The 23,747-nt window shown below is 39.8% G+C and overlaps 1 protein-coding gene across 2 annotated transcripts in view; it reads left to right on the top strand.

The window, feature by feature from the left end:
• The window catches only part of SZT2 (SZT2 subunit of KICSTOR complex), a 3,556,133-nt gene that overhangs the window by 718,832 nt on the left and 2,813,554 nt on the right, over positions 1-23,747 (top strand). For both annotated transcript variants that reach the window (XM_044085412.1, XM_044085413.1), the window contains exon 22: positions 5,539-5,736. In XM_044085412.1, the coding sequence (XP_043941347.1) occupies positions 5,539-5,736 (198 nt within the window). The remainder of the gene's footprint in view (positions 1-5,538; positions 5,737-23,747) is intronic.

Here is a 23,747-nt window from a genome sequence, read left to right on the forward strand (position 1 = left end):
GACACACTCCTCCAAAAAAAAAGAAAGCCAATCTGGTGGTCCCCTGCCATAAATAAACTCTACAACAGAAGTAGGAAACTGTTGCGGAATAAGGTGAAGTCCCGAGACTGAAAAAACTCCCTTATCAGCCTCAGCAAAAAGTTGAGATCCCTCATCAAATACTCTAAAGCTAGCTATGAAAACAGAATTGCAGCAGATAGTAAAGACCAACCACAAGGCCTTCCATAGTTATATAAAGAACCTCCATGGCAATACCCAGATTTGCTCTGAGCTACTGCACAATGGTACCTTCTATACCGAGCCAACAGATATTGCCAATGTACTGGCCAACAGATTCAGTGCCAACTTTACCCCCCAAAGGACCAATCACAATACCAGTAGATTGCCAGGCACCCAGTATTACTGCTGCACAGGTTAAAACAGCACTGTCCAAGGCCAAGAATACAGCTTCTATGGGACCTGACAATATCCCTGGCTGTATTTTACATGAACTACAGAGTGAACTGACACCTCACCTGTGTACCCTGTTCAGTCACAGCCTCACCTTAGGCTTTGTCCCTACCAAATGGCGCAGTGCTATAATCATCCCTCTCCACAAAGCCGGAGCGACTACAGATGCTGGGCATTATCACCCCATTACCCTGACAAGTCTTATATGCAAAGCTATGGAGCGCATCATCATGGACCTAATAAACAAGGATGTAGGGAATCTCCAAACTCTGGATCCCACACAGTTTGGTTTTGTTTAGGGGATGTCATGCCTGCTCAACTTGGTCGACTTATTTGAGTCAGTCACCAGAGTTGTGGATGAAGACAGGGTGGTTCATACAGCCTACCTTGATCTGGCCAAGGCCTTTGATACCATTCCCCACTCAGGAATCCTAGAAAAACTCACTAAGCTAGGCATCAACCCCTATATCACTAGGTGGGTTGCAAACTGGCTCACAGATAGAACTCACAGTGTGAAAGTAGCTGACTCCAAGTCGGACTGCCGACCAGTCATGAGTGGAGTCCCACAGGCATCAGTCCTGAGTCCTCTCCTGTTTGGTATCTACTTTTCAGAAGTCCAGTCCAACACGAAGGGACTCTGGCTGACAAAGTTTGCAGACTATTTTAAGTTGGGAGCCATTATTAACTCCCCAAGTGATGTTGACATCCTACAGAAAGGCCTCACTGAGACCAACGACTGGTGTCAGAACCATGGCCTTGAGCTCAATGCCAAAAAATGTGTCGTCATCCCCTTTGGGAAAAACCCAGTTCACATGAACTAGCACATCGATGGCAGTCCACTGAACACAGAAGGCATTATAAGAGATCTGGGAACATAGGCTGGCAACCTCTCCTTTGACCACCACACTGCCACTGTGGTCAGAAAGTCCTTCTATGTGGCACATCTCATTACTAAGGGTTTTGCATTCAGGAAGAAAGAGGTCATTGTCTTCCTCTCCTCTTCCCTCATTAGGCCGGTCATCGAGTACAATGCCTCATTTGGCATCTACCTCACTAGACACCTGCAACAACTGGAGAGGCCACAAAAGTACCTCACAAAGAGGATCATAGGCCTTAAACACTTGTCCTATATGGACAGACTCAAAAAACTCAAACTATTCTGTCTCATATCGCCTACCTAGAGGCGATCTCTGCTTGACTTATAAAGCCATGTCTGACCCAGCTCTGTTAGAAATGCTACATCTAAAGAAATCCCAATCCCTCCGCACCACATGCTCCAGAGACCTCAACCTCAATACCACAATCGACAGAACGTGCTGGAGGGACAGGTTCATAACCCAGAGACTGCCCATGCTATGGAACAGACTTCACATACATGTCAAACAGAGCACCTCACTGGCCCTCTTCAAGAGAAATCTTGATGAGTAGATGGGAAATAGAAAATTCACCCTGGGAATCACTCCAGTGGCTCTACTTGACAGAGGCGCTGGAAACTAAGGTCGGGTGGCGCAATGCTATAGTAATCTTGTGGCTAGGCTAGTAAAGGCTCCAGGGCCATTAGCCTAGTACACACCTATGAACCTAAGAATCAGATCCTAGGGCTATAGAAAGCAGCCAAGTCTGATCTGATGATTGGATCCAAACCCACAGGTTGAGGAAGAATGAAATGGACAACACAGATGGAACATTGTGGTAAGTACATAAGTTCTTTTTATGATCGACATGGACATCTGCTACAAGCCAGATTATAGTATTTATGAAGGGAAATCTGAGAGTGCATTTTTTCATAAATGTCTCATCACAAATATTTGTTGATGCAGCAGCTAAGACCTCCATTCTCCAGGTAGTATCAACTGTACATCACCTTCAGGAGAAGGACAGACTTGTAGCACTGCAGTTCTGCAAAGCTTATAAGGTCCCTTACCCTAATCCTGAGACTACGTAGTATATTGTTTTTGATGCCGTGTTATACATCTTTGAGTTGCATAGTACATTTGTGTAAGCAGAATCCAGCATAAACAAATGTTTGAGCAGGTCTTTGTGGTAGTGTAGTGTCTTCTGGTTCAGTCCCTAGGTACCGTTTTCTTCCAGTTATAATAGAAAAATTATTTTGCTAATTTAGAAAGGAACCCTTTTCTGCCACATAGGTTTTCCTTAGGGCAAGACGCATTTTCCAGCCCCTTCATGGGTCTTGGAAGTACACTTGCTGGTGATCAGCCATCAGCCATGGAGGGGAAAAAAACATCATAAAATGACATAGGCATCTCACCCTTTTATGCTACAAGTCCTTTTGATGTCTGCAGAATGGGGAGAGCAGGGCTCTACTGAGTACAACTGAAAAATCTCTAGAAGTTGGACCAGATATTTAGATGTCTACCTGCAGAATAGTGCCATAATACGATTTACACTGCAGCAGTGCTCATGGTTAAACATCTGCAGTTATAATGAATATGCACGCACAACTATATTTTGTCATGTTTCAGAAATAACTTGTATGATTTCACAGTTAATATAACCATTACACATTATGCTACTGCAGCAGTAATCAATTAAAACGTTTATTTTTAAGGTAAGTTTATTTGCGCAGCCATATTATTTTATTTTGTTGTTAGGAAATTAGCTTCAAATATGATCCTTTCCCCTCCTGTACCAGTAGTGATTTTGACTGGTGCTGCCAAAAGCAGAGTAACACCTAGGGGATCAGTCTGCATGGTGCGGGGGGTGGGGTGGGGGGGGTAGTATAATTATCAGAAGTGGAGAATTTCATATTGTGATAAGACATCCAAATGGAATTCACTGAAAGAAAACTTTTTTTGTTTGTTTCTTGGGTGGGATGCTGCCTTAGTCAGAGGGAGCTGTGCTCTTCTCCCACAACTGTCTTGTTTACACATTCCTACTCTGAGTCTGTACATCTTCAGAGAAAGTGAATGACTCTGTAGGTGAAGTTCTGTAGCACAGTTCTTTCAGTTAACTAAAATATGGATTATTATTTTTTTGTTTCATAGTACTTCAGAAGAAACAGGGTTTAGATCCCTATTTCAGCAACAGTTGCTTCTCAGCCTTCTGGAATTACTAACAGTGATAATTGCTCTTCAGTTATTCAGCCCTGTCCTACCAGTATACTGTAGCTTGGGGTAAAGATAGATGTCACAGTTTACACCAGCAAATGGAAGAACAAAACTATTACAGAGCTTGAAAGTATTTCAAAGATGCAAAGTAACACTACTAATCAAGGAACTATGAAGAAGGAACAAGAGCAGACTAAATGTGAGGAAACAGAATGGAGAGGTAGGACGTTGAGTGCCCTCTGATAGGCCACAGGTGCATATCTACATGACTGTATTTTAATTCTCTGTAGTTTAATCAAGTCAGACAGTATCAGTATGTATTATTAGTGGTGTATTTTGTGTGATTTTCAATTACAATTTTATTTTATAATTATCCTTATTTCATTATCATTTTAATGATGTTTCCTTCTCCCCGTGTCTTAATCTCTAAAAGGGATTCTGTTTATGTTCCTAGCTTGACTATTTGGGTGGCAACGTTTGTAAGTAAAGCATTTAGATACAAAACATTTGAACAATTTTTGTGTGTTTGAAGCAGAAAGGTATTAAGATTTTACTGTGTACTCAGCTAGTGCTTACTGCTGTTCATTTTCTTGTGCCTCATCATGACATATCTTAAAAATGTTGAGCATCTGTTTCTTGCCTGCAGCAATTGGACTCTGAAATGATGTGGTTTGGATGAGAGGTGGTTTTCTTCTTTTAAATATTGAGTTGTAATGTCTTACATGATCCCCTTGTCCCAAGCACTTTTATTTTGGAATGCATTGTTTTTGGTGAAGAAATATATAACTAAATGTTAAAAGCACCTTGATCCCCACTGAAAAAAAAATGTAGCAACAAATTGTTTACAATCATTATTTGTGGGAGACCATAAAGTCATAAGGGGAGAGTAAGTCTGCAAGGTGAAAAAGAATATGGGTTAGAGTGGTGGCTACCACAGATGAAATACAGGTAGAAACAAATATGTTGACGTGAAATTATGACTTCTGAAGACTTCCATACTGCTGAAAAGAAGTGAGAGAATTGCAGAAAAAGCTTTGTATGAAAAGCATATGCACCGTACCTGTCAACCTTGTAGAGCAAGAAATCTGGACAAAGTTATAAGTAATGGGGAGACAAAGGCCCAAAAATAGGGACACTAAATATTGCTCTTACAAACTTAGAAGGTTGATAGAATAATAGCATTTGCATTAGCATGAATTTTCCAAAGGATATGAAGTCTGGAAACTCAAATGTTGTCATTATTTTCTGACATCAACCCTCAGTGAATTGCTAGAAAACTACAGTTTTATGAGAAACAGACCAAAAATATAAGGGAAAATCTGAATATTTTGTGAAAATCTTTACAGTTGAGAGGTATGATATGCACTTTTACCTCAACTAAGAGCTGTCATTGCTTTGTGTGGAGTAGCAGGAAAGATGATCTTTAACAAAACCCTTGTGGCCGTAGGTTTTCCTGTTGAAGGAGAAGGAGGAAGAGAATTGTTCTCTTCCTGCTAAACAAAAAGGTAGAGAGGAAGGCACTTTATGGATGATTAGTGAAACACGGCATCTCTCCTAAAAAAATAGATGTGCATTCTACACTTTTTCTGTTTAACTTCTTTGCAAAGTACTTGTTCATTTCATTTGGTCATTTATGTGGAAAAGAAGACGCACAGTATTAAAGAACCCTTGCAAATTCAAAATGCTTATGGCATGAGAGGTGTCGTATACAAATGTTGTCATAGGCAGTGAAAATTTGGTGGAGTAGTTATTCACATTCCCCTTTTAGTATTTACATATTAATGCCTATTGCTCTAACTGTACTGCTGCTGTGATCATTTTGTTTGCTTCCTAATTTGTTTTCAAATTTAATTTTTCATCACACGCTGCATAGCTATTGTGATTAGAAGTGCCATCCTGCTTTAGTGTTTAAAACTATAACCGCTTATTATTCCCTTGTTACCTTTGAGTTGCCTTTTTATTCTCATACATTGAACCGTATATGTAATTATTAATGTCTTCCTGTTTACATTTCATGCAGATCAAGATGAAAAAGATCAGGAATCCTCCTCTTTACCAAGCGATATTCTGTTGTCTCTCTTCCATACCTGCCTACAGCAGGATCTTAGTGACCGGGAGATCCCACTGAGTGATTCTGATCATGTGATCTTTATGCAGCAGGTGCTGCAGCGGGATCGTGATGGACACTTGCTACCCTTCACACTGCCCGTTATCCGAGGTATGTGACTGAACTTGTTTTAATGCTATTCTGCTGAAATAGTTACATATGAGTTTAGGAAGAATGACTGAGATGTGGGCATTTCTAAACAGTATAATTATATGTACATGTGTATACATGAGTACAATCATATTTTCTGTGAAGTAAAGACAAACCTTTCAGTCTGCATTTAACCTCATTTGAAGTTGCGGTTTATAAAAAAAAAGTTTTTCCCTGTTACCATTTACTATAATAATACGTAAAATTGCTTAATCATCTGTTTAGATGGCTGCTGTCATATCTTTCATGCATCAGCCTCCCACTGATCATCAAAGGCACTTTCATTGGAGCAGCAACATAGAACAAATGGATACCATCATATTTCCCAAGGTGGGCATGTCCATCTCCCTGGCTGTGCCCTCAAGTTCCTAGGCAACCTGGACTGTAGTCAGTGCTTTATCCTTCTGCACCCTGAAAGCAGGCTTATAGAGATGTAATATTGGAAATACATTTCATATCTCTGTTTTTTGACACTTTCACTACACCACTAACTGATGCTTTAAGAAAAATTATCACAATAATTGCATGCACCATCCTGTACTGTGGTGTTAGCTGTTGGTTAGTGAGAGTCACTAAGCATGTTTCTCATACTGCGTAGGCAGAATCCATACCTTGTACCGTACTCAACTTTCAGGTAACATGATTCACATCTTGGCAGTTTGTGTTTTTTTTTTTGTTCCCACTTCCTACAAATCATTATCCCCCTCTTAGCTAATTGGCCCATTTATTCTCCGTTACTTGGTTGGAGTTTACCAGGACGAGCCATCATTTAGACAGCCATTGAGGTCTTTTTTAGGTGTTCTTTAAGTCAAACATCTCCTGTGGATGCTCAGCTTCTGTAAGTGAAGAGAGCATACACTAGGTTGTTCACAGTGGTCATCTCTCACTTTTGCAAGGGGTGCTGCTAGCAAGCAGTGCACCCTTCTGTCTTCAAGCACAGGTTGTGGTTTACCTTGTCTCCACTAGAGAAACTATACCATCCACATACTTTCTGAGTGCCACAACCCATCCCTCCCCCACAGGAGAGGCAAACAGGTCACACCCCTTCACCTGTCTGCCTGGCTTTTTCAGTGTCAGGTTTGCTATTCAACTTCTGATCACCTGTGTTTGTCAGGGCTCCATCTCTCCGTGTCACGGATCCAAGCTCATCCTGACAGGTTTGTTAAAGGTAGTTTCTGTGGTCATATGCCTCACACCACCCATTCCAGTGTAGATGTAATAAGTTTTTATGTCATTACATCCATGTAGTGCATGGAGCAGGAGCACCAAGGAAAAAATAAACATGTTAAGAGCTTCCCTAATGCATGAAACATGATAGTAACAGCACTGTTAAGAATTGATTTCACTTTAGTGACATTGCCTGCCTGCTAAGTACAGTGTCAGAAGGTAAATATCTTTTAAAAACTGTTAGAGCTTCACTCTGCCACACTTATAAACAAAAGGTGGGACAGAATAAATCTCTTTGCTCTTCAGAGGGACACTATTCTGCCTCAAGTCTCTTTGTCAGCTCCAAAGTGTTCTGCCAATTTTCAAAGGCTTCGAAAGCTGGCAAAACATATAGTGCTCCTACAATTTTTTTGTAACTGGTAGTAAGTGGAACAAATAAAGCTCCGTGTACTACAAAAAATTATGATTGTGTCTCCGCTCTTAACCAGCTGGGCTCTCAACATGGATACCAGGATTCATCTCTTGAATTTTACTCTTGAAGTGAAATTTAAGACACCTGAAAACAAAAAAGTGGAGGTTATGAGCATCAGGGATACTGATGCCCGAGAGCAAATTACAGAGGTGTTAGGATACTGATTCTGGATTACAAGTGGCAAAGCTGTTAGGATACTGGTGGCAAAGAGTAGGGAGGACAGGTGTAAGTGACATTTATTTTAAGTGTTGGCAATGCGCGTGTCAGGGGATGCCAGCACTCAAGTGTAAAAGAAACATACTTAGGTACTGGTATTTACGTGTAAAGGCTATAAACATCATTGGCCATGACTTCTGTTTAGGAACAGCAGCACACAGTACATATTGTACCCCATATAACTTCTAATAAAATATTTCAGGTAAGCCTAGGTATATTTTTGTGCAATGCTTCTGTTCCCGAGGCAGGTTAATACACTAGCAAGTGATAGTGTTGATGGATTACCTGCATTCCTGAATAATGGTGCTAAGTGGCCAATTACTGAATGTCTGCTAATCCTTTATTAATTGAATATATGCACAGTTTTCTGCTGTGCATCACACTCTCATTATCACTCTCATGTCACATTCTGTTCTTGAAGCCTCTTGTGTGTGTTGTGAATTGCTTGCCATAACCAATGAGTTGCTGATGAGGGATGGAGTGAGGTTACTGTTAGACAGTGTTTGCACAAACCGGCACTGGTTATAAGTTTTGTTAACATTTTTCACACACATTTATAATTGCTATATCCCTTTGTAAGAATATTATTTGAGGACGTTTGGATCAGTGGTCCTACAGCAGTGGGCACATGCCAGTTTATGGCTATATATTAGTGTATAATGCTGTGTCATTTTGACATGGGTGGACATTTCAGTAGCTGTTTGTTTGCACTTCCATTGAGTATAGGTGTAGTGTCTGTTTCCAGACTGCAGTCAATGAAGGGATAATTAGTACATTTTGTCATAGTAGAGCACTGTTTGCCCCGTGATTGCCTGATGTTTGCTGATTTGTGGCCTGATGTGGTGTTTAAACCTAGGTTTTCTTTTAATAAATGTCATCAATTTTATTTCAGTAACTATCATGAGATATACAATACCCACCTAAGGTGCCATCAGCTTGGTTAATATTTTTTTGAAGCATGGCACCTCCCCAGTCCAGAATAGCCATTCACCTTGTACAAAATTGTCTGCACTGGAAACAAAGTGAAGTCCAAGTAACTGGAAGGGTTAGTTAGGGTGGATAAAAAGAAATGTTATTATGTAGAAGACGAGAAGCATGCAAGGAATGGTAGGAATTAAGTAAATAGAAAAAATGAAATAAGGCTGAAGGTTATAACTCTAGTGCATAACTTGTGATGGGAGGATAAACAGGATAGTAAAAGGGCACAAGACCCTGTACAGATCACCACAAAGTAAACTGCATGACGTGGAACATTGTGAAAGGGCTTTTAAGGTTTTGGATAGTATTCCTGCTTAGACGTGTTTAGGGCCATTCTAGCTGGGCAGTGAGTTTCTTATGTGCATATGCTTTTAGGTGATTTCCAAGCATTTAAAGTCATTAGATGAGAATAAAAAAATCCAACATTCTATAACACAGTAGCAACAAAATGAGTAATCCTGCCAACTTCAAGACATCACCCAGAAAACACCTTTCTTCTGTATGGAACTGCACATGTGCCAAAACAAATCCGCCTTAAAATCCTGCCTCCTCCACTATAATCCTTTCATCTTTCCATCGCTGTACTCATGTAGCTGTTCCACTCCATCTTGCCATAACAACTGTATGAGCTCTTATTCTGCCTGCTAAACCTCTGCTACTAACACATACAAACCAATAACATTTAGTCATGCAACTCCACCATCAGTGTAAATAATTTTACATAATGTATAAGTGTATAAAATGTATATAATAATTGAACTGTGAGATCATATTATCTTCAGTGCAATGTGGCTGTATGTACTCTGTACTAGTGTTAAGTTCTGATATTTTACTCTATTGTAATTGTATTTTACTGTATACTGTGTGTGATTTTTCTTGTATGCTTTTGTAATATATGTGGAGCTTTTCTTCCCAGGCCTCCACTGAAAATGGGCTCACCTAGGCCCAGTGGACCTTCCCGGTAAACAAATGCAGTAAACAAATAAATAAAATAAATGAGGTTGTCAGGAGGGAAAACACAACTGAGCATGAGGACGTATGTAAATATTTGCGACTAGATGAAGGATCAGCAATAAAACATGAACAAATGCGAATAAAGTTCAATAAGAAATACTTCAGAAGACTAAAACTGCTAATGAAAACTGCCTTGATATCTAAGAATACATTCCATGCTATAAATCAGTTTCCTCTTCCTATTCTAACTTACAGTTGTGTGGTGATTGGCCCCAAAAAGTATTGGATTGATTGGATGTGAAAACAAAAAATGCTTCATGCTTATCAAATGATACAAAAATCAGTGTATAGCAGGTTATATATTCCTCGCTTTGAAGGAGGTGTGGACCTCTTTGAATTTGACTACATGTATAGATATGTAGTTGTGGAACTGCATATACATTTGCTGACCTTATCAGACCCAGGCATAGTGAAAGTTTTAAAGCATCCGGAGAAGTTTAAGTTATTGTCTTTGCTTAGTTTAGTAGAAACATTTTGGAATAAAGCAAGTGGAAATCAAACCAGAAGTAGACAGAAGTCAGACAACTGAAAGTGCTTAAAAAAAGGAAGAAAGAATATAAGGAAGAGGATCAGATGAGGAGAAAAGAAATTTGGAAAGTCCACAAATATAGTGGCAACTGGCAAGTATAGAGATCTCTTGGAAAAACCTAATGTTGACCAATATTTGATGCATAAATGGTTAAGGAGAGGTGAATTTAAACTAAAAATTGAAAAACTAATAATGGCAGCCCAGGATAATAGGTTGTATAAAACTTTGGCTTGCAAAGTCCATTGAAATAATGGGAGAAGTAGACAAATTAAGGTTCTGTAAAACACAACTTGAAACAGTTGCATATATCTCATTGATGGGTGAGATGTACTTTTGGCAAATAGTCTGTATACTGAAAGGCACAATATTGTGGCAAGACTGTTGCATTAGGGATTGTGTATGCACTGCAATATAGAAGTAGCAGAGAATCGTTGGAAGCATGAACCACAAAGTTTTACAGAGAATGTTGATGTTTATATCACATGGGATCACCTATTACTATCAGTTTAAAAATAAGTGTGAAAAACCCAGATATAGTAGTCCATGAAAACAAGACAAAACTAGCATTAATCATTCAAATTGCAGTTCCCATTGATTACTGTATCTCACCTGTAGAGAGACAAAATCATATAATACCAAGATTTGCATTTAGAAATGAAGGCAATGTGGAAGAAAGATACCCAGACAGGTCCACAGCAGCAGGGCTAATAAAAAAGAATTTACAATCATACTTAAATATGGTACCAGTATATGTAATGTCATATGAACTACATAAAGAGGCAATTCTGTACACATTGCGTGTGCTCAGAGGAGCATTCTTGGCTAACATCGAAGACTGAAACAATGCTAATTTCTTGAAATATAGGCATACCCTGATTTGGGAATGTGTTTCATTTCCATCATGGTATTAGAAACCCAAAACACTTGAAGAAATTAAACTGTGACAGGGCATATATGTTTACAGCAAATAAGAATCACATGCCCTACCTTATTTACCCAGTGTTTTCTTTGGATAGGTTGCAGGTCCCAGTTGTGCAACAGCCTTCTACCTCTTCCCCTCCCAAGTTGCTTGTCCCTTGCATCTTTAAATTAAGTAATTGTATAACATTTAAGGAAGGCTTATTTAATCACACACCACCTTTCATGTGAAGTAATGCTGCATCATGTCTCTCTTAGTTGCTTTTTTGTATCCTGAGTCTGGGCTCTGTTTTTGTCGTACATCTAGCTCTTATAAATACGGTACACTTGCTTGTTGTCTGTGGAGTCATCTGAGATGCTTATAGGTTTTTATCTTTCTCTGCTTTCTTTCATTAACACTAGCTTTTGTAATGCAATGTTATATGACTTCTGATGCAAACCATGTACCATTTTGTGTTCTACTCTTAACTGTAATCATCTTTTTGGTTGCTTGTTTTTATTGAATGTATATGACAGCATTATGATGTACTTGTTTGTATGTCTGAAGAAGTGCAGTGATACTAGCACAAAAGCGCTTACTCTTTAAATAAATACTTTGTGCTATGGTCATGCTAGTCTGTACATTTTTCTTTATTACTTGTCATCTTTTTTGTTACTAAGCTGATAATGTCTCAAGAACCAACCAAAATGCACTTGATGGTATTTTGCTGGCTGTTTATAAAGACAGATATTAAGTTATCACTGATTATCCTTTCTCCATTTCCTGTATGTGTCTGTATTGCCTCAGCCTTTCCAATCCTATAGATGTCAGTGTCTCCATAGCCTTCCTTCCTGTTTGCTTACTTTCACATTGGAAGTACCGAACTGCAGACCCTTTTTCCCCCTTTTGAATGCAGTTATGTGTTCATATTTGATCATTTAGTTTCTGCTGCACATCAGCCATAAACACAGGGATGAATTGCCTCAAAAGAAGTTATTGAGAAAAAAAAAATAAAAAAAAACAGTGTGACCTTACAACTGTATGATCTGAAATGCTCGCTGGTCCAGAATCAGACACTTAATTCATTAGGCTACATGGGCAACCACAACATTTCCTCCAGATGATCATAGTAGGAATTGCACCTACACTTTCCTGATCCAGTTAGACATAAATCTGCACAGACATAGGATGACTGAACTTCAACTTTGTCCTGTAGCAATGAGCAGATGTAATTCAAGTATGCTATACATACACCATCTTCATAAATTGGTTTCAAGCAAACAGCTGCTAGTTTATTGCTTCTAACTGTTAAAATATCATGCTATATCCACATACTAATGTCTGTCTTCATTATACCTTCTGTATCCTATAATACAGTTGTTCGCTGTGTGAAAAAATGCTGACAAACAGCAGGCCCATTTTAAGGTTCAGTAATTGCGGTCAAATGTGGCACTATTCTGGGTTCTTTGAATGAAAAAGAAAGAAGTGAACAAGTCTATTAATTTGAACATGTTAAATACTAATGTGATGGTTGATTTTGCAAGAATTATTGCACATGACATAGATAACAGATGTTTGGAAAACTGAAGGAATTTAGAACAGAAACAACATCGTGGCCACTGTATACTAAGTTAATAACATTTCAGACTTTGTTCGGGGGGGGCAAAGTTGACACATTCATAGTGATATTTACTATAAGAAATGTGTCCACTAGAAGTGTTAATGTGAAGTATAAAGAAAATTTGGAGAAGACTTCCAGTTTCAAGGGAAATAGAGGGAGTAAAGTACAGACTAAAATATTATAACAGGTAAATGAACAAACATTGTGATAGAAATTGGTAAGGGATTTGGATTAAAAAGTGAAGACAGAGATTGTTTTTCCTGTAATTTGTGTGCAACAGAATTATATGCCATACTTCTTGCAGTTATACTGTTGCAGGTAAAACAGTCAGCAGTATGAGAGTTTTTGGCAGCTTACCAAGCAGTCTGCTACTGTGCGTATACAGCTCACTTAACTCCATCTGTTTGAGACCTAGGAGAGGGAAATGTGTTTTGGAGGAGAAAGAGTTGTATGACCACAACTGAGGCATAACAAAGCAAGATAAATTGGCTACTTGAAAACAACAAGAGTAAAATGCACTTAGAAAGCCTAGTTTTGGAGAAGAGCTGAAAGATGATAAAGAATAATCACTGAACCACAAGAAATGGCATATTTACTTGACTGAGTGAAAGAAAGAAGTCTCTAAACTCCTATGTTAAGTTAATGAAGGGACAAGAACCCTGCAACTGATCCATATTCAAGATGAAGTTTCCTAGGAACACGGTGGTTTGTGAGATGCCAACGTGTAGAATAAAAAGATCCAAATAACATCAAGGTGGTGGAGCCCTTGTTGACCGAATGTGGTATAACATACACAAAAAAAGTGTATATAGTGTTATAGTGCCATAGTGATTGTAGAAATTTAGAAATTATTAAGACCTGGTGAATTAAACATTCTTTTTCAGTTTTTGGTTGTGGTTGATGTCCTTCCATATCACTTTTGCAGTATTCATAACCTAAGGGATCTCATGCCAAAGATAGTCCAACGTCCAGCCAGTATACCAAAGGCTTTAATACTTGTAGGCATTGGAGATCACACAAACGCTCACTGTGCAAGGTGTAGGGCATAAAGGTGATGTATGGACACACACACGCATTCAGAACTTCTTTGCCACCAGTCTGAACGCCATCATTGAACATTGGTCTGAACACCCTTGTGATGTGCTGGTTACAAATCGATGTTTCATACAAGTGCCCCATTTCTTATCTTTCTTTATTATTTAGTGCTGTTGGGTTCATGTTATAAAGAAAGGGAAATGTCAGTGTGGAGGCAGATTCTTCATAAAGACCATCAGAACCAGTGTCTTCTCTGTGTGGGTGCTTCCCATGATCATACACTGTGTTCTGTCTGCCAGGCTTTTGTCCCAAAGACCCTACATGGTTGTCTCTCCTCTTTATCTGTTTACCTTGAAAACCAACGTCTTAAGCTGTTTTGGCTCAAGGTGCTGTAGTGAAGTCTTCCCATCCTGACGGTTAGCCGTCTGCCAAGAAAAAGGCCAAGAAACTTGAGTATGATATGGCTGCTGCCCAGCCTTCCCTGAATGTCTCTCTTGAGGCTAGGGAAAGTCCAGAAGATTGTCCACTGGTTGGCTTGGATTCCTATGCTATAATCCTGTCAGGGCATCATGGGTCTGACTTCTTGTATGTCTTCAAAGGCTTTATAAACATCTGCTTCTGATGCTGAGGGGGAGTGCTTTGGCTGATTATATCTGAGGGACCGAGGGGGTCCTGCAGATCTCATTTAGGGACGAGATCCCTACTACACTTATTGAATGTCACCAGGATTCTGACCCTCCAAGGGTGTTTTGTGTGCACGTTCCACAGAAAATGAAACAAAAAAACAAGCATGTTTCTCCTGTAGTTAAGGATGCACAGTGTGAATGGCAGGACATTATTCAGGGTTTATTTAGTGATTTAATAGCTTTGAAGCCTCCTTAAGGGTTATCTTTGCCTGTCCCTCTCTGGTCTTCCACTTTTCTTAAAAGGCCCAGGGAATTAGACTCTTCAGATTAGGATCTTGATTCTTGGGAAGAGTCGCTGGCTTTACTCTTCTCAGATCCATTCCCCCTTGGACTATGGTTCAGAGAAAGAGGAATCTATTAGTCCAGATTCTTTTTGGAGGAACTCTCCTTTGGGGATACTGTTGCCTGCATGATGGATATAAAGTGAGATTGTTCTCAAGTCTCTGATATTCAGAAAAGGTATTTTGAGCTCCCCCAGATGGAGTTTCCTAAGCCATCATCTGTTCCCCACTGTTCTGGCTGCTCTTCTGGATACCTTCTCAGCCCCCCTGCCCCAAGAAACCTGATAGGTTTTACAAGATGCCTGACAAATATAGATTTCTTTATGAATGCCTTAATTCTAATCCTTCTGTAGTATCTGTCTCTTCTGACAAGCCCCTCACCCCCAAGCCTTTGCCTCCTACCAAGTTACTTCCTTCAGATAAGGATAGTAGAGCCATGGAGAGGCTGGGTAAAAAGGTTTATACTGGTGCCATTATCTATCAGACTCATATGACCAGGTATGTTTTGGCTGACCTTTCTCAGGTTTCCAAAGTGGTTTCTGACCTTGCTGACTCTGGAGGGCGTGGTTTCTGCCTTTTCCCTGTTGGCCTCTACCTCTCAAGTTGCTCGCCACTTTATCAAATGCATCTATAATGCAACTAATGTCTCTTACAGGGCTGCTGCTTTTGGTTCTGCTGTGAGGTGTTACTCTTGGCTTTGTCTTCATGCTTTGCCTGATGACATTAAGGCCAAATTGTTTGATACTTCTTTAGATAATAAAAATCTTTTTGGTGCTGCTGCTGAACTTTTCAAGTCTTTCCAAGATAAGGGTAAAGCCATGCAGGAGTTTAAACATATTTTTGTTTCTCCTGTTCCTAAGTTTTAAAGGAATCACCCCTCCAAATCTTTTGTTCACAGGCAATCTTGCCCTCCACCTAAGGGAAAAAAAGAGTTCTAGACTTGCCTCCTGCTAAGTTTACTGAAGCCCCTACCTCCCAGAAACCTGCTTTTCAGCATAACCTGGGTTCCATTTGACAATCTGCTTTCTCTATCCCGCAGCCAGGTTCCCTTATCCCTCTGCCTTTCCCACTCTCTTCCAAATTTCGCTCCTGTCATTGCCTTTTGCAGGATGAGAGGAATTCAGAGCTTTCCCTTTCTGGACAATCTCCTCATTCAAGCTTCTTCCTCAATGGTCTGCTTTAGGATCTCCAGTTACTGTTTCCCTGTTGCACAGTCTGGGGTTCACCATACATTTCCAGAAATCTGTTCTGACACCTTCTCAAGGTCATATTTTTCTTGGTTGCAGGCTTCAGACATTCCCCATGCTAGCATCTCTGCCTGCCCCCAAAACCATGCATCTTAGTTCCTGTTTCCCATCTCTTCTTCCTCTGGCTTCAGTCAAGGCCAGGGACTTTCTCAGAGTCTTCAGATTCATGGCTTCCACCATTCCCATGCTCCCTGTGGTCAAGCTTCACATGAGAAAGCTACAGTGGTACCTCAAGTCAGTGTGGCTCCAACATTGTCACCCCCTAGACTTTCCAGTCCCCTTCTTTCCTTGTCTCAAGCATGAGCTTCAGTGATGGATTCATCACCTTTCTCTTAAACTGGGGCTTCCTCTCCAGGCTCCAGTTCTGACTGAAGAGCTTTTTACAGATACCTCACACAGGGGATGGGGGGGCCTCCTTCAACCCTCTCAAGGTTCACCTGTTCATCAGAGGTCGGACCACATCAGTATAAAGGAGATGATGGCTCTGCTCCTAGTTTTTCAGACTTTTTATTTGCTCTTTCATCCTGGGCCTCTCAAAATTTTCTCAAAAAAAAACATGTTGATCTGGTACGTCAACAAGCAAGGGGGGGGGGGGGTACAAGGACCTATCTTGTTTGCAGACTAGCTCTTCAGATCTGGGATCTAAATGTCCAGTATCAAATGACTCTTCAGGCAGTTTACATTCCCTCAAAGCACAATCTAATGCCAGACCCTTTGAGCAGGTCCAACGCACAAGATCTTGAATGGATGCTTTACAGAGGTGTGTTCCTGGACATTGTCTATTGGTGGGGTATTCCTCAGGTAGATCTTTTTGCCTCCCCTCTGAACAGACAGCATCCTCAGTTCTGTTCCAGACTCCCACGGACCTTTGGCTTGGAAAGTGGATGCCCTGTGTTTCTCTCTTTGGAATGGGATGTTTTTGTATGCCTTCTCTCCCCTTCCTGTGCTACCATGAGTCTTGCACAAGATCAGGCAGAACTCTCCAAAAATCTTGATAGTGACTTCCTTTTGGCCCATACAGTATTGGTTCCCCCTTCTTTCTCACTTGACCAGGGGCAATCACCACAATTTACCTCGCTGAGTGGATCTTGTCACACAAGACAAGAGGTCTCTTATCCATCCTCACTTGTCAACTGTTCAGCTGACACTGTGTTGATAGGGTTTTGATCCCTTTTTGGCACCTTTTTTTGAGGACGTGCAGAAGGTCAGGAAACCCACAACCAGGAAATTATATATGCCCAGATGGAAGTGATTTTCTGTCTGGTTCCTCTGTTGTTAACATAATCCCCTATCTGTGGGGTTCCTCTCTTTCTTATTTGTGTAATGAACTATGTGCTAGGTTAGCATATTCTTTTGTTAAAGCTCACTTGTCAGCAATTTCTGCTTGTTTGCCATTGACTCCTCTTCTGGCCTCTAGATTTGAGGTCAAGCAATTTCTTAAAGGTGTCTTTCATATCAGGCCTCCTAAGAAGTCAACTCCGACTTCCTAGGACCTCAGTTTTGTAATTGAAAAATTGACTCAGGCTGCTTTTGAGCCTGCTTCTTCAAATTCTTTGCAACATTGTACTTGGAATACTGTTGTCCTTTTGGCCCTCACTTCAGTATATAGGGAGTGTCTGAACTTCAGGTTCTTATGACTGTCCCTCCTTTCTTTGTTTTTCACATAGGCAGGGTGTCTCTCCGTACTAATCATTATTTTATGCCCAAGGTGGTCATTGAATTATCCCATAGTCAGTCTGTTCATCTTCCTTTCTTTTTACCTTCTCCACAGTCTGCAAGTGAGAAGGTTTTTCACCACTTGGATTTGCATAGGCAGCTCAGATGTTATTCAGATAAAACAAAGTTATTTGCAAGTCTGAGCAGCTTTTTGTTTCCTTTCATCCCAGGTCTTTGGGTTTAGCTGTTTATAAGCAAACCATCTCTTACTGGATTTCTAAGACTGTTTCTTTTTGTTATTGTTTTTATGGTAAATGTCTTTACTTTTCTATAATGGATCATTCTACCAGGGCTGTTGCCTCCTCTGGTGCTTTTTTCAGGGGGCTGGATACCACTTCCATCCCTGAGGCTGCTGCTTGGTCCTCTGTTCTAACTTCCACTAAGCATTACAAGTTGGATGTTATTTCCAGAGCCAGAGCTGGCTTTGCTAGGGATATTCTTTGTGGGTTTGTGGAGGGCTCTTCCATGCCATCCTCTTCCCAGCCTTCCTCTTGAGCTTTTGTACTCTCCCTTAGGTTATGAATACTGCAGCAGTGATATGGAAGGGCATAGCACAGTTGTGTAAAATCTTACCATAACAGTATATGCCGTTCTCTTCACTGCTGCAGTATTTTGTCCTGCCCTCCTGCCCCCTGTGCTCTACCTATTCTTTCGTGCCATCCTGGCCGAGGAGCTGTTGTCCTTTTTCTCCTTCTGGATGCACATGATTTTCCTTGCCCCTAGGGGCATTCTGTTACTCCTGGGGCTTTTCCAGTTCTGAGTATGTGCTTCTGTACATCACCTTTATGCCTTACGCCTTGCATGGTGAGCATAAGAGTGACACGTGGCACCTATAACTACTAAAGCCTTGGGTATGCTGGCCAGATGTTGGGCTATCCTTGGCATGAGATCCCTTAGGTTATGAATACTGCTGCAGGGAAGAGAGGAACATCTACTGTTATGGTAGGATTTTACACAAGTGTACTTTAATTAAAGCAGTAGTTCTAGTTTTGTTTTTCTAAGTTTTTGCAAGAGTCCTTCATGTAGACTTCTGCTTATAATAATAGTGACAGGCTTGTCCAGGTAGGATGCCAACTTTTTTAAGCAAATTAGATGTAGGTTATCCATTGAATAAGCTTTTGATACATATGTTTTCTGATAAGATTAATTGGGATAAGACCAATGTTAAATGCTTATTCTCGGAATTTGAAGCAGCTGTGTTTGGTAACGGTCATCCACAAAATACACTTGAGAATTTGTATTATGGTTCAGAGGTAATGAATAAAGTTAGCAATGTCATTAGTTCTCATCTTTTGTACTTCTGTTTTTACAGAGCAGGGGTTGATAATATTTCCAAAAACTTGCTGGGTTTTTTAGTTTTCTATGTTGGAATAGAGTAGTACTCTTTGTGTTTGAGGTATCATGGTCTGGTGTTTATTTCTAGAAGCTCCTAATATTTATAGAATGAATATATTAATTACTGTGTTTTGCTTTTCTTGCTGCCGTATCCTGACGGAAGTTAAAACAATGAGTAAAAAGGTCACACAGAAAAACAGAAAAAACAATCAAAGTACAAAAAGAAAAATCTAGCAAAGCTAGACGTTCCACTTTGTGATTCCTTAAACCTCTTTTATTAGAGGTTCATAGGTTGGTACTAGGCTATCAGCCCTAAGGCCTATACAAGCCTAGCCATAACAATTCCCTGGCTGACATGGGATATATGCAAATTACCACTTAAGGGCATCAGGTGTTTCAGCTAAATGGCAATTCTGAATGGCCATGACTTTTTCTTTTAAGTCTATTTATGGACATCTTCAGGCCAATAAAGCCAAACCCCACTAGCTGTGGACATGCATGTTTCTGCCTTCTTATGGCATCATCAACACAGTATAAGTGGAATGTCTGGCTAACATTTGGAAACACATGATTGTCGTATCCATCTGATGTCCATAAACATTAGTGTGTCTGCAAAATATCCCAACTAACAGACTAAAACAATGATTAAAATGGTCACTCGGGAAAAAAACAATCAGGTCAGCTGTGGGGGAGATAAAAGAGAAGAGAGAAAGAAAAAACAGGCTGAGGCATTAAAGCTGTGTTCAAGCCACCCTGGTTTCTCTATCTCCTGCCTAACCTGGCTCATAGCTAACTTGTCTTGTTAGTAGAGCTGATGGGCCCTCAGGTCAGGGAGGAAAAATGAAGTCCATATCGTAGCATCACAAAGTTTGTTACACCAAAGTGTATTGAAGTCTCCAAGCTGTAACAGTTCACCAATGCATTTCTCGCTGAACCAGTATAATTTGATACTGTGGTACTGGTTCTTTTGCTTTATTAGGTTTAAAATATATGTATGAATTTTCAGCTGTCTCTTGTATCCTGTTTCTTTTGAGGAAACTGTAAGCTAGAGGAGGGGCAGTAATCTTATAGACAAAGCTGCTATGGGATAAAAAAAATATTTCAAGAGAAAAGAAATCTTACAGTACAACATAAAAAAAGTTTTTGAAATTCCAAAACAGTTTGTGCTATAACTTTAAAAATAGATTAGAAGATTAAATATAGCTGAATTTCTTTTAGATAAAAGAAGTGTTTTGGCTTGAATTATGGAATCTTGAACTGCAACTAATAAAGGTGCTACAGAAGTTGAAGACTTTACATGACAAGGTCCATTTTGTTTGGAGGTTAGAGAAGAGTGCTGCTGAGCTCCGTACAGTAAAGATTATGTGTTCTCTAGCAGGGTATTAATGTACAAGTTGAACCTAGCAACAAGTTCACAACTTTTTTCCATGAAGTACAGAGGGGGGAAAACTGCCATATTGTTTTGCTCACTAGACATGAATGTTTAGCAAGCGTAAGTTTAAAAGTAATAAAATTTATGAAATTAAAAAAAAGTAACTGAGTACCAGTTACAAGGAACTGCCGTTTTACATTCTCCCTTGCTCACTACTTTACTTCAAAAGCCACATTTAGTCTTTTTGAGAAAATAAATGAAACTAATATAGTAAACTGCATTAGAAGATATGTGTTAGGTATGGGTGTATGTGAGAGAGCAAAAGTGCAAATAATTTTTACCGGAAGTAGGAAAAATATGAGGCAAAATCAAAGGACATTTTGCAAAATCAGGGACAGTTGAGAAGTACGTTGGTAGGATACTTTGGTTTGCACTGTATGTAACTTTTTCATTCATTTGATCACTATGAGACAGTCAAGAAAGTGGTTGTAATTGTTCAGTACGTGTGACTCTGGGTGTGTATCTAAGTTCCTGAATAAGTGTTAAGAGACTGTCTCTTTGATTCTGAATCTATTACTGTGTGTGTGTGTGTGTGTGTGTGTGTGTGTGTGTGTGTGTGTGTGTGTGTGTGTAAATACATTACATGTTTACATAATGTATATGTGTGTATTTTGGATGTAAAATATGTCCTCCAGCAATTGTGTATCTTAGAGCAATTATGAAACATTGGAAGGAAGAACTATTTTTCATCAAAAATGCAGAAAATGTGTATATACTAATAACAGAAAAATGCAAATCATTTTAATAGATAGCCAGTTTTCTAACCATACGTCGTCCTGGGTGGGCTTTATGTATCTTAAGGGATTTCAAAAAACTCCATGAAGGAGTATGCAAGACATAAATTGTTAAACAGATTATATTATAAACTGAAAAGGAAAATGTTTGTGTGATAACTGGATAGCATTTACATAGAAACATTGCAGATAAATCTTATTTTATATTGTGTTTAAAGTGTTCATAGGTAAGTTGTTTTTTGTGCTTGTGCATGTATGTGTATGTACACAAACACAGGCAGACACACACACACACACACACACACACACACACACACACACACACACACACACACACACACACACACACACACGTTTGCATGTGTATATATTTGTAATGTTATTCAGTTGTCCTTCTGTCAGAAGTAGAAAGCAAAACTCCAGTTGCTGCCACAGACCTGCATGGAGTTACATTGGAATCACTGATAGAATGGGAGTCACCTGTGCATTCTGCACCTGTACATCTTGTTGTCATTCCCTAAAACTTTTGTTAAGGAGTCTCAAAGGGGTGCTGACAGATGGCATATGGCCTGTGGTCTTTTATACATAGATGTAAGGTTTTAAAGGCGTTTTACTGTTGTGGCCTGGCATGATGCATTTTACTCCGTTTCCGTTGGGATGAATATATAACTTTTGCTTAGAGTGCAGAGTGCAACACATCTATATATATATATATATATATATATATATATGTGTGTGTGTGTATATGAGTCCACTGTGTAATTTCAAAATACTGTAATCCCGAATTTCAGTATTTCAAAATTACATAGCTGAAAGCCCAAGCACAACTCTGAAAACACACGACCGCGAAATTCAAAATCCCAAAACTACGCTACACATACAGTACACACATAAACACAAAACTCCCCCCCACAATCAAATAAATGCATCTACACTATAGATAAGCAGGGGGGGCAAGCCCACACACCCCCTACTTATATATTCTTAACTCCAAGATGGCACAAACAAAAACACAAACGAAACACACACACACATCTTACAGTCCCTCACACACACATATCACAGTCACAACACACACTAAAGCCCCTAACCAACACACTTACACACACAAGCTTACCTAAATTCAACCCATACATCCACACGCCACACCAGCAGAAGCAGAAATTCATCATCTCTGTGCTTCGGGATTTTGAATTTCGCACTTCTGCCGGTTTTGGAACTTCGAGTTTTTGGCTATGTAATTTCGAAATACTGAAATTTGGGATTTCACTATTTCGAAATGACATAGTGGACCCATGTGTGTGTATATATATATATATATATATATATATGTGTGTGTGTATCTGTGTGTGTGTGTGTTTGTGTAATATATATATATATATATATATATATATATATATATATATATATATATATATATATATATGTTATATATGTGTGTGTTTGTGCATATAGTTGTAATTACATCAGAAATAAAAATAGTATATACTGTATAGACAAAGTAACTTCTTTGTGGCATCCATGTAAAACAGAGCACTTCCCTAAACTTATTCAAATATAGTGGATGGGAAATCACAAATTCACCCCCTGGCTTGTTGTCTATGGCCGTTATGGATGGGGCCGTTTGTAGATGCCCTAAGGCACAGGAGTACACCAACACCATTGTAGCCCATGGGTGCAGTGGATTAGCAAGGAGGAAGTAAGGATAGTTATGAAGAGGATGAAGAATGGAAAGGCTGTTGGTCCAGATGACATACCTGTGGAAGCATGGAGGTGTTTAGGTGAAATGGCAGTGGAGTTTTTAACTAGATTGTTTAATGAAATCTTGAAAGTGAGAGGATGCCTGAGGAATGGAGAAAAAGTGTTTTGGTACCGATTTTTAAGAATAAGGGTGATGTGCAGAGCTGTAGTAACTACAGAGGGGTTAAATTGATCAGTCGCAGCATGAAGTTATGGGAAAGAGTAGTGGAAGCTAGGTTAAGAAGGGAGGTGATGATTAGTGATCAGCAGTATGGTTTCATGCCAGGAAAGAGCACTACAGATGTGTTGTTTGCTCTGAGAGTGTTGATGGAGAAGTACAGGGAAGGTCAGAAGGAGTTGCATTGTGTCTTTGTGGACTTAGAGAAAGCATATGACAGGGTGCCTAGAGAGGAGTTGTGGTACTGTATGAGGAAGTCAGGAGTGTCAGAGAAGTATGTATGTGTGGTACAGGATATGTACAAGGGTAGTGTGACAGCGGTGAGGTCTGCGGTGGGAGTGACTGATGCGTTTAAGGTGGATGTGGGATTACATCAAGGATCAGCTCTGAGCCCTTTCTTATTTGCAGTGGTGATGGACAGGTTGACAGTCAAGATCAAACGGGTCCCCCGGACTATGATGTTTGCAGATGACATTGTGATCTGTAGTGGGAGTAAAGAACAGGTGGAGGAAACCCTGGAGAGGTGGAGATATGCTCTAGAGAGAAGAGGAATGAAGGTCAGCAGGACTAAGACAGAATATATGTGTGTGAATGAGAGGGAGGATAGAGGAATGGTGAGGATGCAGGGAATAGAGGTGGTGAAGGTGGATGAGTTTAAATACTTGGGATCAACAGTTCAGAGGAATGGGGAGT

This window comes from Protopterus annectens, chromosome 10.part0 (assembly GCF_019279795.1).
Source record: "Protopterus annectens isolate FY-2018-M chromosome 10.part0, PAN1.0, whole genome shotgun sequence".
Classification (NCBI taxonomy): Eukaryota; Metazoa; Chordata; order Ceratodontiformes; family Protopteridae; genus Protopterus; species Protopterus annectens.